Source organism: Mastigoproctus giganteus, chromosome 3 (assembly GCF_048544385.1).
Source record: "Mastigoproctus giganteus isolate SK-2022 chromosome 3, ASM4854438v1, whole genome shotgun sequence".
NCBI lineage: Eukaryota > Metazoa > Arthropoda > Arachnida > Uropygi > Thelyphonidae > Mastigoproctus > Mastigoproctus giganteus.
Window position 1 is genome coordinate 149,571,986 of NC_143577.1, and position 14,937 is coordinate 149,586,922.

Genomic DNA, 14,937 nt, shown 5'->3' on the forward strand with positions numbered 1-14,937 from the left:
GTGATTTTCCATTAAGAGTTTTAAGTTGAATATAGAATCAATAGGTGATCTATCTTTCTTTTATGAAGCCAATTTGAGGTTCTAGGATAAAAGTTTCAGAATAATTTTTAAGTTTATTTGTTTATCATTTTTCTACTAATTTTATTTAAAGAAACGAAGAAAATAGAAAAAGTTATGCCCTTGGATTTTGCCTATGGATAATTATGCCTGTGGATTTTGGGCGTGTTCCATCTCCCCGTTTATAAACAGGTTCGGTATAATTGTAGCTGTCTTACAATACTTTGGTATTACACTTGTCAAGTGAAGTTTGTTCACATTTAACAGGCTGGTGTGAAATACGTTTCTTGCATACTTAAACAATTCTGAGTTTGAACTATCAATTCTCGATGGTATTTTTCCATATTTCCTTTGCGACAATATAGGTTCTTCAAATTTTCGGTTCTTCATATTTCGTTGCGCTTTCAAATTTGCTTATGATTTCATTCTCACTTTTACTCCCAGTTAATTTTCAGTACAGTTCAAATTATTTCATATGCCAGAGGATAAATCTAGAAATGTCTTTGTAGTTATGAAATACTATACATCAGGCATGTCAAACTGAGGGTCCCCCGAGGGCCATATGGGTCACATTTGTGTTGTCATGAGGGTCGCACACGACAACTAACTGAAGTCATTTAATAAAAATTATTGCAGAATATTTTTATTACTTAAACTTAGAAACATACAATGTGCATACAAATGGTTTAGCGGCTAGCCACATTCATGAATGCAAAGTAATGAAATAGTTTAACAAAAGAAAAAAAAAAGAAATTTTAAACGGCAACATAGACTTGTATGCAACAGCAACAAATATATTATACAAAAATTACAACAGTTCAAAATGAACATTTATTTACGACTATTTTTAGTGTTTTGTCCTGAGGCTTGACACCTCGTTTTAATGACGATTTTTGCTATGTCTGGTTGAAATGTCTGTGCAGATCCGACTTTCATCAGAGATGAGAGGTGTTGATCAGTCAGTCTTGTTCTCTGAGAAGTTTTTGTTGATTTCATGAAGGAAAATAACTATTCACACACATAGGTAGAACCGAACATTGCCATAATCCTTGTGGCAAACTTTCTGAAGTTTTTCAGGAAGGTATGAAAAGAAACGAGGTAGCCCCACTTCAAGATACTTTTCTCTGAGTGTAGAATCCGACTGCATTTCTAATAGTTCCATCTGCAGTCTTTCTTCTGCCTTGGCAACATCAAAGGTGAATGGTGCTGAGAATAATGCAAAGTAGTGTTCAAAAGATGAGAATCACGAAATCTATCCTGAAATTCTTTTGACAACAATTCCAGGTGACTGTCACACTTAGCAAAGCTAAGTACAGACTCAGTATTGGCAGTGTTTTTCAGCTCTTTGTACTTAGGAAAATGAACTAAATTTTCATTTGACAACTGTGACTTCCATAAGCTTAGTTTTGTAATGAATAACTTGATGAAATCATACAACTGAGTGATGAGTTTGTTTTTACCTTGTAATTTCAAATTAAGATCAGTTAATTGTGCAGTAATGTCCACAGCAAAAGCCAGATCCTGGAGCCAACTTTCATCTTTTATTTCATCCGTGTTTTGACCTTTCATCTCCAAAAACATAATTATGTCTTGACTCAACAAATAAAATCTTTTCAGCACTTTGTGACACGACAACCAGCGGACTTCTGTGTAGAATTGAACATCGGTAAACTGATTATCCATGTCTTCCAACAATTGGCTGAATTGACGGTGGTTGAGAGCACGGCCTCTGATATAGTTCACTGTCTTTGTGACCAAACTAAGCACATGATCTAATTTTAAAATCTTTGAACACAAATTTTGATGATGAATAATGCAGTGAAAATGTGCAAATGATGAATCCGGATGCTAGTTTTCTATTTTTGTTCGTAACATGGCAGCAACACCATTACGTCTGCCAACCATATTCGCAGCACCGTCGGTAGATAAGCATGCAAGTTTACTCAAATCCAAACCATAGTCATGCAGAACCTGCTCGACTTTCTCAAAGATGTCCTGGCTTGTTGTAGTATCATGCATGGAGATCAATTCTTCATAAATATTAAATTCACTGTCACAAGCCCTGATGAAAACCGGAAGCTGTGCTATTCCAGTGATGTCAATGGTCTCATCAACAGCAATAGAAAAATGTTCAAATCTTGATGATGTGGCCTTCAACTGCTGTTTCAAATCACTTGCCATTTCATCAATCCGTTCAGTAACAGTGTTCCTGGTTAATGCACACATATTCAAATATCTTTGAATATGTGTGTGAATATGTGTGTTTGAATATGTTAAAGCACACATATTCAAATATCTTTGAATATGTGTGCTTTCTCCGGACATACAATTTGAGCCGTTTTTCCAAGGCGAAATCTTTACGAAATCTCCTTCACGGTAAGATTTCCCACTCATGGCGATCATTCGGCTGAGTTCATAGCTTGCAGTAACGGAAGCGACATTCCCTTTCTCAATTTTCGTAAAACAAGTCTGTTGCTGTCTCACGTTAGCCTTCAATTCTTTGAGTCTTGAGACACGCATTGGGTCTTCATATTTATCGTAAGATCGATGATTCGTTTCATAATGTCTTTTCAAGTTGTACGCTTTTGGCGTGGCAATGCTTTTGTTGAAAATTAAACAATGTATCTTTCCATTCACCGTTGTGCAAAAATACTGTAATTCCCATTTTTCTTGAAACACTCGCCCTTCTTCGTTCAGTTTCCTTTTTCTCTTAGCTGGAGAAGCACTAGCCACTTTTAAAGATGATATGCAATCTGAAAAATAATAAAATTAAAGTAAAAATAAAATCACCGGTTAAAAAACTGAAACGAAATTTAGGCCAGCTTATATATTGTTACGAGCGAGATAAACGGGTTTTTACCTCATTCTCGTTGGTTCCACTCTCTCACTCAGGCCGAGCGGTTTACCTTAACGAGAGAGGAACCTTTTCCACTTGTGGGCCGTGGAATTCGGATCACGACCAGGTACCTACACCAATAAATTGGCAAGAATGCTAGAATTCTTGTCGTAAGCAAGCCGCGTGCGATATTCAAAATTACCTAAATTACTTCAATTAACAGATTTTGCGAATCGCTACAGTGTCCTTTGTGAAGGCCGCAGATGTGCTTGCAAAGGGCCGCATGTTTGACATGCCTGCTATACATTGTTACGTTTTTTTCCAATGTTTTAGAGTTAATATTAGCTATGCGGGAAGGCCTCCGTAGCCGAGTGGTCAGGAGCGGGAGTGCAGTAGCACACGCTCTTTGAGTTAGACCGGGGTTCAAGCTCCTTACTGCAAAATACGGTCGATCTACCAACCCGCACTGGACTAGCATGGAAGATTTTGGTCCAGTTCCCTCAGCATGAATTGTTGAGGAGGCTTCCATCCTGCAGTGGGTTGATAATGGCTGCCGTTTACTTTTACCTTTTTAATGCGGGATGGTACCTGAATGTCAGTTCATCTCCGCCTTGGTACACTGTGATGGATACAGAACTCTGTAAAAGACCAGAAATATGTGTAGTGCTATGTTTGTGCATTGTGTGTGTGTGTGGGTGTGTGTGTTGTTTAGTTGTTTCTGGGCTCTTTGTCACCAGGCAGACGATCACCTGGAAAGTCTGCCCAATGTCCGTCTACACTACGGGGAGGTGAGCCACAACTGCGCTTATGTTGTAGCGGACCTCGACTAGCTCATGGGTCTATTATTCCCTGTGTGCGCTGCATTACACAAATCCCGCACCCACCGGAGGAAGTGCTATACCGGTGGGTGCCAACAGTCCCGCCTCCAGGTTGCCAAAACTTGGGGGCCACTAAAAAAAAAAAAAAAGTACGTGGAAACAAGTCCACCTCAGTATTACTAAAACCAAAATTTTATTTATATAGCTAAGAATTTCTGACAAACCAGTTTACATAAAACACCATTAATTAAAATTTACATATCAATACTGAAAGGATACTTGCACCAGGCAGACGCAAAGTGACCACCTCCGAAAACTTCATTATTCTCTTCACACACATCTTTAATGTGAGTCTATCCTTGGGTCGAAACCTGAGTTCTTAACCTTTAAAATGTGTTCTCCACATTTTAGTCTCTAAAGTCCTTCTCCACCATTTATATTTTCAAACGAAATACTTTGAATTTACATTAGCAGCCACAATGAGACCGTTATTGTGATGTCCAAGTCCATAAAGTCCAGGTTACCATCTCTGCAGAGTCCACATCTCGAAAGAAGGTCTGGATGTTGTATTCTTGTTTAATACTCGCAATTAGTTTAGTTATGTCATCAATTCATAGTTCACAAAAATATTTAATGGCATATCTTGTAGTACAACCCAGCAAGAAAACAAACAAGAAAGTACTCAATGTCAATTTGTCAACCCTTGTCCGGTATTATTATTGTATTCTATCCTATTCTATCTAATTCTGTATTCAACTTACTCTCAGCATATTTAATTTTATGTCTTTAATTTGTAAAGTACAATATGGTATATAACTCCTATATAGTAGAATTTAGGACATAATTCCATTTTTCCTGGAATCAAATCCCGACTTAACACCTCCGTAATCTATGCTACAGTTATTTATTAAGTGGTTCCTTTCGTTTCTTGTCTTTTGTTTCTACCATTCTTATCAACAATATCCACTCCTGTAGTAAAGACCATCATCCACAACTTTCTTTGTAGTTACACACCTCATACACCTCAATCAGATCACCTCGCAGGTGCCTAGTCTCCAGACACTGTAATTTGCAAAACTTAAGCCTTTCTTCGTAAGAGAAACCCTTTGTTCCATTCACTAATCTTGATGCCCTGCTCTGTATTCGTTCCAGAAGCTCTACATCCTTCTCAAAATGAGGCCTCCAGACCTGTATACAGTATTCAAGGTGTTACCTGACCATTACCAAGGGAGAAAATCTTTAGAATGAACCTTGACCTGACAAGGGGATAATCACTTCCTTATCCCTGCTAGAAAAATTCCTGTATATTATTCACAAGACACCATGAGCTATTCTTGCAGACAGTCTGCACTGTTCAGAAAACTCAGAAGATGAATGCCTATCTTTTTAATTGGCTCTAAACGATCATTAGCAGCTGATTTTAATAATGATTGTATAATAATCTATTCGTGTTGTGCTTCATTTTCTAAAGTGGTATTTATAATTACTGTATATTCAGGAGTATAAGTCGACCTTTGAAACACTAAAAATTGTTAAAATTTAAAGTTCCACTTATACGCCGAGTTTAAACTTCTAAGACTGAATTAAAGGCACGTGTTTAGTATTAGGAAGACATCAATTAGTACCAGTATGTTTACAATTTATTATTTTATATTTTTAAGCCTATATACAAATTTGAAAATATATACAAATGTTCTACCTTTTAAAACCCAATTTGTTCATCTTGTTCCTTAGACGAGAAGTTCATGGTATTTGTTGGGATTATTATTATTATTATTATTTTTTTTTTTTTTTTTTGATTTACTTTGCGAAAACTCAAAAGAGTTTTCGCAAATTAAACTTTCGAGATTGTCAATTCCTTACAGCTAATCCGCGTCATCCATATATATCAATCTACAGTACAGTTGCATATTTAGTACTGTACAGTACAATGCTTAAACATGTTACAAGGAAAAGATGAGCTTCATAATCAAAGTCTTCCACACTATAGCGTTAATAACAGCACTGTCGTGTCGTTATGAGCCTGAAGATTTTCGCTTCGTGACTTTCTAAATAGAGGAATATTGTATACGCTTACCGCTTTCTTTATGATTTACCGTGCGACCTAATAAAATGTTTCAATATAAAGTTTATGACATTTTATTACTCAGACCATTAGTTCTTACAGAACAAGTGTCTACTTTGTAATTCGACTTCATTTCTGCTCTTTTTTTTTAAACACTTTCTTTCAACTTTATTAAATTCCTTTTCAGTGTCTGCAGATGAGAAGATAATGCATTTTTAATATTTATTTTAATTATTGAAATAACCCAGATAAGCAAATATATATGGAAGTAAAAACCAGAAACTTTAGCTTGCCCTGTTATGTTGCGGATAATAAGTCTATTTTAAAAACAATTGCAAAATAAATGAACGCAAATAATTGGCAAATTACAATTATCAGATTAAAATTTATGCCACTGAACATTAAGATTTATGCGATTGAACATTTCCGTTCAAATGAATTCAGTATATTCCAAACATAAAAAGTGCAACTCCTGATTTCAATTAAATGAATTTCCGAATTTTTCCTTGTAGGAATTAATTTGTTCAGATAACAAAGTACATCAAAGAAATCACAGTCATAAATATTATGATACATCGCGGACATCAAAGCTTATTGCATCTTGTTTAGCAGTTTTTCTCTAACACATTCATTTAAAGTTATGCTATTTTTGAATTACCTTCCTTGATCCGATATCTCTTCAGAAATGCCTTTTTCTCTAAATAGTTGCTCTCTAGTCAGAGTAAAATCGTATGATCTCGTAAAAATTTGATTTATTACGATCAAAGACGTTCTTGGTTTATACGGTGAATAGATCCATTCGTTACCGTTACACGTTTTCTTGGCGGTGAATTATCTTTAAAGAACTGTCTAATATGCAAAGGAAAAGTTTTTAATAATGGCGTTTTTGTTGGTCAAACATTAATAAGGTTTTCGAATAAAACGAGTCTGTGTTTTAATGAAGTGTGCTGATTATAAATCACGCGGTAACGTGAAAAATTCAAATTGTTTATAGCAGAAGTTCTTTCCAACGCGTATTGATTATCCCATCTGGCACACGTGCCTCCTGTTTAGTAAATTATATGATAGTTCAATGGTTGAGAATTCATAAACTTTTCTCATTAAAAGGGTAATAACTATTTAATAAATGCGAGATTTATTTTTGAGGTACTACACACAAGTTACGTATTTTAGCATGTCTGCGGATATTAATTAAACAGTCTCAGTAAAAATATCGGTGTCTGAGGGCGTTTTCCATCGCATGATTCAAAGTCATTCACAAAGCCAGGTTATTTGACAGCATTTAATCTCCTACGCGCACACACTGTTAAAACCATACATAGTTTACGCATTATTGCTTTTAAGCATTATAACAGCTCCACAGAAATCTGCTTAATGTAAAAGATCATCGTTGAACAATTCAGTGATCACAAGTTATCAGTTAAAAATCCAAAAATCTTCAATGGAAAGAATTGCATTGCTCTTGTTGTGGCAGACTGCCATTGGTTGATACTTACTTTATTATTTATTCATGACCGGATACTCTAAGCTTCATGTATCGTGAAGCAATTTACAAGCAGCAAAACGATACAAGATTCTCTCCTTTAACAGCAGAGTACACTAGAGGTGAAATTGTGGATTATAATACTCGTACAATGAATTATAAAAATAAACAAAATGCTCACTCAATTTTTATGACAATGTGAAACCGAATACAAAGAACATGATGTTGCGAGACTGTTGTAATCAGCAAAGGTACAAAAGTTAGTTTGTAGATTCAATTATGGATGAAGGCTCCATTGGTCACCTCTGCAACAAGCGAAAGGTTTGTTTAACTGTTTAATTAGCTCGACATATTTTCTCTGATATGGGTTGGAGGCTGCCAGTGTATGAGTTGGATTTAGTAATATTGCAGCTATGTTGCTTGCTGAAAGATAGCAGTTCTGTATGCTTTATTAGTGCACAATTGGTCATAGCCAATTCGAAATCGGCTTATGTTCTCAATTGCATTTGTCAGCATTGCTGTTATTTTGACTTCTTTTTAAAGTATTTTTTGTGTTTATCACAATTCTCTATCACAATTAAAGTATTAATTGTGATAGAGATGACAATTAAAATTGTCATCTCTATCACAAATATATATATATATACATATCTAAATAATTATAATAAATCTTGTTATGGGATTCCAGAGGTTCTCATTTTAATATAGTTATCGCTGATCACACATCGCCTTAACTGGATTGTCAAACTATTCAAAATTTAATAATAAGCTCAGGTATGCCTGTGGCAGTATCTGCTTATGAATGATAAAAATTATATCATTTTATATAAGAATATTTTTATATATCTCAAAAGAATGAAAATATTATTGTGGTGTTTTATGTTTTTTTCTGATTTATCCACTAGTATATGTACATATATAAAATATCCTTCTTGACTTTTTCCGTAACACATACATTTAACGTTCTCTTTTATGAAGTGAAATAAATTGTTTTTCTCTGCAAAAGTGAACATACACTTATCCATTTCCTGTTTCTCTATGTTAGCTATGCTTATCTATATTTTAAAGCGCCATGAATGAACAAACGAACAGCCTTTACTTTCTAACGTCACACTTTCTAGATTCCCTGGGCACTCTGTACTCAAGTTTTATCCTCCATATATTCGCCTTTATATACAAGATTAAACTTACTAGACATATTCGAGTATTCGTTTATTACACTCTGCTTTCCACATCAGTTTTCTGCTCTCTCTCTATCAAAAACGACTTTTAAATCTATAAATACTAAATGTACTCGATGATCCAGCTTCAGCTTTTCCTCACACGCGCTCTGAGAAAACAACTTTCACAATTTCCCATTTCTAAATATGAATCAAAGTTCATCCTGTTCATATGATGTTAGGTTATATTTATTTATTATTTTTTTTTTTGCTGCCAATATATAATCTTTTGTTCCTACATCCAAATTAAAACAGAGGAAATTTTCTGAAAACTTAAATGTTTGACAGAGATTCGAATTGAAAGTTGCAAATATTCTACTAAGAATTATTTACCTGCCCAATAGCTTATTTCGAAGTGAAGAGGCTTTACGAATTAACACTAAATACTTGTAATTATGAATGAACCAATGACGATTTTCATAAAGAGTGGAGTAGATAATCTTGGGGTTTCTAATATGGACTGGGCAATCCTGCTGTCATCAAATGAGGTCACAGTGAATAGGCGAAAGAAGGAAAAACCAATCACCGAATGCAACACAAACTATATATTTTCGGGTATGAGGTCATTTGCAATTATACTCAATACAACGCGTAGAAGTAATCAAATCGGAACAACGTGAATAATTTTCTTTCTACTAATTCCAAAATGAATACACCTTCCAGTATCTACTCTCATATTAAATACTTTTATAAGACAATGCCTATGAAAATTCGGAAGGAATATGAGCAAGACTCTTATTATAATCCAAATTTAATATGCACTTGATATTAGTTAGATGGTGAATTATTTCTCAATTGCACATTACAGTCGGGAGTGAGTCCTGCATTATGATCGGAATGAAGTCGCCTCTGGAAGCCAAGCACTTGAGAATAGAGTGAAAAGAGTGTGATACCCTTCCCCCAAACTAGCCTTAGCCATGTGCAAGGAGAGTGAACTGAGATTTTCCATTGATCACTACAGCTATTCTTGGTTTACATTTCATCAGTACGATGCGACAATCAGCACTCAAAGATATTGCGGCACCCTAAAGTACAGGCGTCAATGCTTTATGGGCGAAACGTTGACCTCTTGCATGGTACCACCCGCTCCCACACTGACATCTCTAAATCGTAAACCAAATTCTGAATGCTTTTTTTTTTTTTTTTTTTGGCAACAGCCAACGTTGTTCTATGAGAAAGAAAGATCAAGAAAATATATTACAATTCCTGCTATAAACAATTTGAATTTTTCATGTTACCGCGCGATTTATATAATTGGCAGGTTTCATCAAAACAGAGATACGTTTTATTTGAAAATCTTTTTTAACCAACAAAAAAGCCATTACTTAAAACTTTTCTTTACATATCAGACAATTACTTAAACATTATTCACCGCCAAACAAAACGAAAAAATAAAAAGTATAGGCATGAATCTTTTTACAGAATAATGCAAGTTTGAAACATGCTTTTATTTATTTATTTATTATTATTATTATTATGTTTTTTTTATTCAATGTTTCACTAGAGGAATTCGAAAATCTTCCATCTATTGAGATTTTATTTGGGTAAATAAAGTTTCAGTGTTTGTACCTTTGTCCAAATTACATCTGAACAACTCATACTTTAATTTCTATTCAAGCATATGATTTCAAATTGTTTTCGTATATGTGGACATGTGTTTTTGTAAAGGGCGGCTCCTAAAACGTGAGTTCAACTCCGCCTTGTATCTCTGTGAAGACAGTATCACTACAAAAGGGCCAGATGTGTGTGACGTAGGTTTGTGTGTATTATGTGTGTGTTCTGTTGTTCTGTTCTGCCCTCTTGGCTACCCAGAAGCATCAGTCACCTGGGCAGATGATTCTGTGTACTCGTCCACATCACGGGAAGGTGGGCCAGTCCCAATGGAGCACGTACTATCTCGATACAAGACTCTGAACCACCTGATGTTGCCAAAAGGTGGGCCAGATTTCTCTGGGGGCCCACTCCAGAGAGGGAGAAAAAAATAAAAATAAAAAAAATAATAATAAAAATAAAAAATAATAAATAAAAAGTATATAAACTAAAAACAAAATATATTTCCCGTGGTGCAAGAAAAATAAAAAAAATAATAATAAAAATAAAATAAAATAAAATAATTAATTATGATAATTCCCCGTGGGGAAAAAGAAAATATATTAAATAAATAAAAATAATAAATAAATAATAATAATAAAAAATAAAATAAATAAATAAATTCCCTGTGATAAAAAAAAAGAAAGAGAGGGCTGTCTGGCACCAATGACAGCCCAAATCCCAGGTGTCAGAACAGAGCGCTAGTAAAAAAAAAAAAAAAAAAAAAAATGACGCTAAGTAAATGAAAAAAATAAATAAATAAAAATAAATAATAATCACAGAATAAATAAATAAATTTAATCCCACAGTGAAGAGGAAGATGTAAGTCTGGGTGCCAGCAGAAAGAGAGAGTAAGAGAGAAAAAAAAAAAAAAAATGGGAGAGTGGTTATCTATCCTGCACAGAGTGAGAAAGAAGAAAAGGTGAGCCAAGGCTGCTCCTAGTTCTAGGGTAAGACCCGAAAACAGTGCAGAACGGAGGTTAGGAAAAAAAAAAAAAAAAGAAAAGAACAGTCAGTAGAAGGAGTGACTTTCAGTTGGCAGTGGAATTGTTAATGATCGGCATTTCCACTTCGGTGATTGGCGATCAGTGTCCTCCTCCAGGCAAATACCTCAGCTGCAAAAGGTCTGGAAGGCTTCGAGGTTGTTCTGGGCACATATCAGTTGATGCAGATCTGCTGGTGGGAAGTCCTGGATCTTATTCTGGAGACGGTTTCTGATGTCGTTGTAATGTACACACTCCAGAAGCAAGTGTTTCCAACTTTCACTTTGTCCGCAAAAGCAGTAGGGAGTGTCGATGAGTCCCAGTGTATGCAGTTTCTCATTTAGAGAACCGTGCCCGGTAATGAGAAAGGAAGATTCGAGGCTGAGGGAAAACCATCGGGCGTTATTTTTGGTGGTTGCAAAGGTTACCTCCGGAAGAAAACTTCCAGTTACAACCCCTACAGTAGAAGAATCCCATCTGGTCTGGCATACATTGAAGAGTTTATTGAGATATCGAGATTTCTCCTGCTTTATATCCGTAGTTAGTGAGAGTTCTATATCCAGGATCGTTGCCGGAATACCTTTTTTAATTCGATAGCAGAGCCCCTTGTAGATTGTGTAAAGGGTCGAGAGGGAGGGTGCCTGCTATAACTTGGAGAGCTGCTGTAGAGACTGTACGGCAGATTCGATGGGTCGCCAGTAACATAGCTCTTTGTATAGAGTTTAGCTTTTCTTTCATCTTAATGATGGGAACTCTGTGAAACAGACCCCGGCAGCATAGGTTACTATTGAGAGAAAGACAGCTTTATAATAAAGAAGAAGGATTCGTTTTGATAGTCCCCACTCACTTCTTGAGATCCGTATAATTGCGGCGGAGAACTTTTTGGTCTTGGAACTCAGATGCTGTAGATGGGGGAAGAAAGACAGGCGGTTGTCTATTACTACTCCCAGGACTTTTGTCTGTTCTATGAAGGTTAGCTGGGTTCCATTGATTTTGACCTGGGGAGGCCTTCGTAAGTCGAGTCGGTTATTAAACACCATCATCTTAGTTTTGGCAGGGTTAATTTGCAATTTGTTGATTGTTGTCCAGGTAGAGAGATGGTTGAGTACTCGCTGTGCTGTGGATTCGAGGGCTGCTCTGGAATGACCAGCGACCACGATGGTGAGGTCGTCCGCGAATGCTATGATTTTCGTTTTTTCAAAACTGTTACTAAGCCAGCTCTGGAGCACCATATTCCACACAAAGGGCCCCAGGACAGAGCCCTGGGGACACCCACGGTGGATGGGTTTAAGGACTTGGCGATATTTTGACTTAACTACTATTGTACGTTGTAAGAAGTAGCTTCTGAACAGCCAGTAAAGATTGTTTGGACATTCTGCTGTGCGAAGACGTTCCAGTGCACTTTCCCACCATACATTATCGAAGGCCCCCTCGAAGTCAATAAACAGAGCGAGTTCATATTTGGATTGCGAAGTTTCCAGATGCAGGATCAAATCAGAGAGGGCATCTTCACATGATCTGCCCTGGGTGCATCCATATTGGGCTGGCGAAATCATACCTTTGGAGAGAAAGAGATTCGTGATTCGGATGGCCATTAGTCTTTCCAAGGTCTTGCCCAGGTTTCCCAGCAGGGCAATTGGTCTGTACGAACGAGGGTTCGTTATTGGTTTATTTGGTTTTGGTATTAGGCGGAGAAGTGCAACCTTCCAGGGCTGGGGGAACTTTGATTTTTGGAGGCATTTATTGTACAATAATAGAAGATGTTCTGGCTTTAATTTGTGAAATCTAATGATGAAGGCATATTCAATTAAATCCAGTCCCGGGCACTTTTTGGTATTTACTTTTTTGAGGACCTGATTCAATTCCAGACTGGTGAAGGGTTCAGCTTGGGTCTGTGTTATATATTCGGCATTCTTCTTCCGGATACTTTTGTGTTCCGGCAAGTCATTCTGAGGGTTGTCGTCCGGGAAGAGCTTATTTATGATGGCACTGACAGAGTCAGTCCAGTTGGTGGTTTCATTTTGATCAGCCAGGACAGTGCCAGAGATATCTGTTGTGAAGATTTTTCCACGTGTGATTTTATACAGTAACCCCCAGGGGTTTGAATTTCCAGATTCTAGGACGAATGTAGCCCAGGTTTCTCGCTTTCTAGTTGCTATTGCCTTGGTGTATGTATTCTTTTTATTCAAGTATTCCCCGTGTAGCCTTTCGACTTCTGCTGGCCAGTTTCGTCGGTTCTGATACAGCTTTCGTGCGCGGTGGACTTCCCTCTTTAGTGTCATAAGTTCCGTGTTCCACCATGCACAAGGTCTGTTGCATGGGACTTTCTTCCTTGTTGCTCTATACGAGGCTCTGGTAATTGCTGTTTGTATTACTTCACTGTATTCTTCTGGTGTTGCTTCTTCATATTGGAGAGGGTCATGTGTTGGAAAGTCTCTATTGATGGAGAAGTCGAAGGCATCCCAGTCGACTGTTCTTAGGGAAAACCTTACTAATTCTGTCACTCTTTCCTAAGTAGTTGTCGGCAGGAGTCTGGTCCCAATGTGAAAATAGATGACCCGATGGTCACTTATCGTCCAGTCCGGTATTGTGACCCAATCACGGACGGATGTCCGTAGGTCATTGGTGGTTAGTGTGACATCAATATTAGATTGTCCAGTAGTGCTACAATATGTCGGAAGATTGTTGGGTAGGTTATGGATGGTTAAATTTCTGTTCAGAATTAATTCCTCTAAAAGTCGCCCACGTGCATCCAAGGAAGTTGAGAACCATAATGGGGATTTGGCATTAACGTCTGCTGTTATAAGTATACTGTTAGAGTTAAGAAGGTCAATGGCAAACTCAATATATCTTAGGAAGTCATCTATATCCCTGGAAGGCGGACAGTAGAGGGAGATTATATATAGTGTGATTGAAAAGAACCTAACCTGGATGCAAGTAGCAAACTTTGTGCAGAGCCCGTGAATTATAAGGACATCAATTTGCTTGTTGAGTACAACTATGCAGGTCTTAGGGTCAGTGCTAGCTGGCTGTATAAGTCTTGTCTGCATTGAATAGCCCACTATCTTGTGTGCGTTTTCTGCTGGGACTTTGATTGTGTATGGCTCCTGTATTGCAATTATGTCGATTTGGTGAGTCCCAGCTGCCTGTCTTATTTCATCTGCAACTGTACGGGAACGATGAGCGTTTATCTGCATGATGCGTAATTTAATTTGGCTGGAGTTCTGGCTATTACTGGCTGCTGAGGATGATGCTGCCGGGACAGGTCTGGTGAGCTGTTGTTGAGAAATTAGGTTCTTATCCATTAGTGGTCCTTTGCCGTGCCGTTTCTAGAGCTCGTTGATACTCTGGGAAATTTACCTCTCTAACTGAGTGTTGATGGTCTTTCTTTCTCCGTTTGCAGTTGATGCAGCTTGGAAGTTCGTCTCGGTACGGACATTCGGCATGAACGTGTCCGCTTCGGGCACAGTGTCCGCACGTTGGAGAAGTGTGGGTGCAGTGGACAGAAGTGTGCCCATAGCCCAGGCAAAGGAAGCACTTGGTTACCATATGAGTTTTTGTTTTTATATATACAGTATGTCCTGAACTAGAGCTTATGTCGCTACGTTTGATCGTAATATGGTATATACCAGGGCCGCCGCAAGTGGATAGGCGAGGTAAGCATCGTTTAAGGGCGGCAGTTGAAGTGAGCGCCGAAATTTCTTTTGATATTGTTTTCTGATTGGTTATCGCTTATCAGTATTCAACATTTAGGGCTGCAAATTTTATTTTGCTTACTGGTGACACATAGGAACGCAGTGCTACCGGTATATACTATGTCTCTCTCAAACTTGAACTTTGAGAACACTAGGAGTTCGTGAATTCCCATTACTGTGGGTGAATGGT

The 14,937-nt window shown here is 37.2% G+C and overlaps 2 protein-coding genes across 2 annotated transcripts; both read right to left on the reverse strand.

The window, feature by feature from the left end:
* Positions 1-1,206: 1,206 nt before the first annotated feature.
* On the reverse strand, positions 1,207-1,740 carry LOC150088325 (general transcription factor II-I repeat domain-containing protein 2-like). The gene has a single exon (XM_090370120.1). The coding sequence runs from the start codon at positions 1,738-1,740 to the stop codon at positions 1,207-1,209; it is 534 nt and encodes a 177-aa protein (XP_090226246.1).
* Positions 1,741-1,905: 165 nt separating this feature from the next.
* LOC150088326 (general transcription factor II-I repeat domain-containing protein 2-like) lies at positions 1,906-14,570 on the reverse strand. Its single transcript, XM_090370121.1, has 3 exons — positions 14,413-14,570; positions 5,808-5,815; positions 1,906-2,810 (listed from the first exon to the last, which is right to left on the reverse strand). Exons 1-3 carry the CDS (start codon positions 14,568-14,570, stop codon positions 1,906-1,908), a joined length of 1,071 nt encoding a protein of 356 aa, XP_090226247.1.
* Between the last annotated feature and the right edge of the window lie 367 nt (positions 14,571-14,937).

What these genes read in the sequence shown, in the direction of transcription:
- LOC150088326 (XM_090370121.1), bottom strand. Translation starts at nt 14,570, where the DNA reads ATGGGCACACTTCTGTCCACTGCACCCACACTTCTCCAACGTGCGGAC.
- LOC150088325 (XM_090370120.1), bottom strand. Translation starts at nt 1,740, where the DNA reads ATGGATAATCAGTTTACCGATGTTCAATTCTACACAGAAGTCCGCTGG.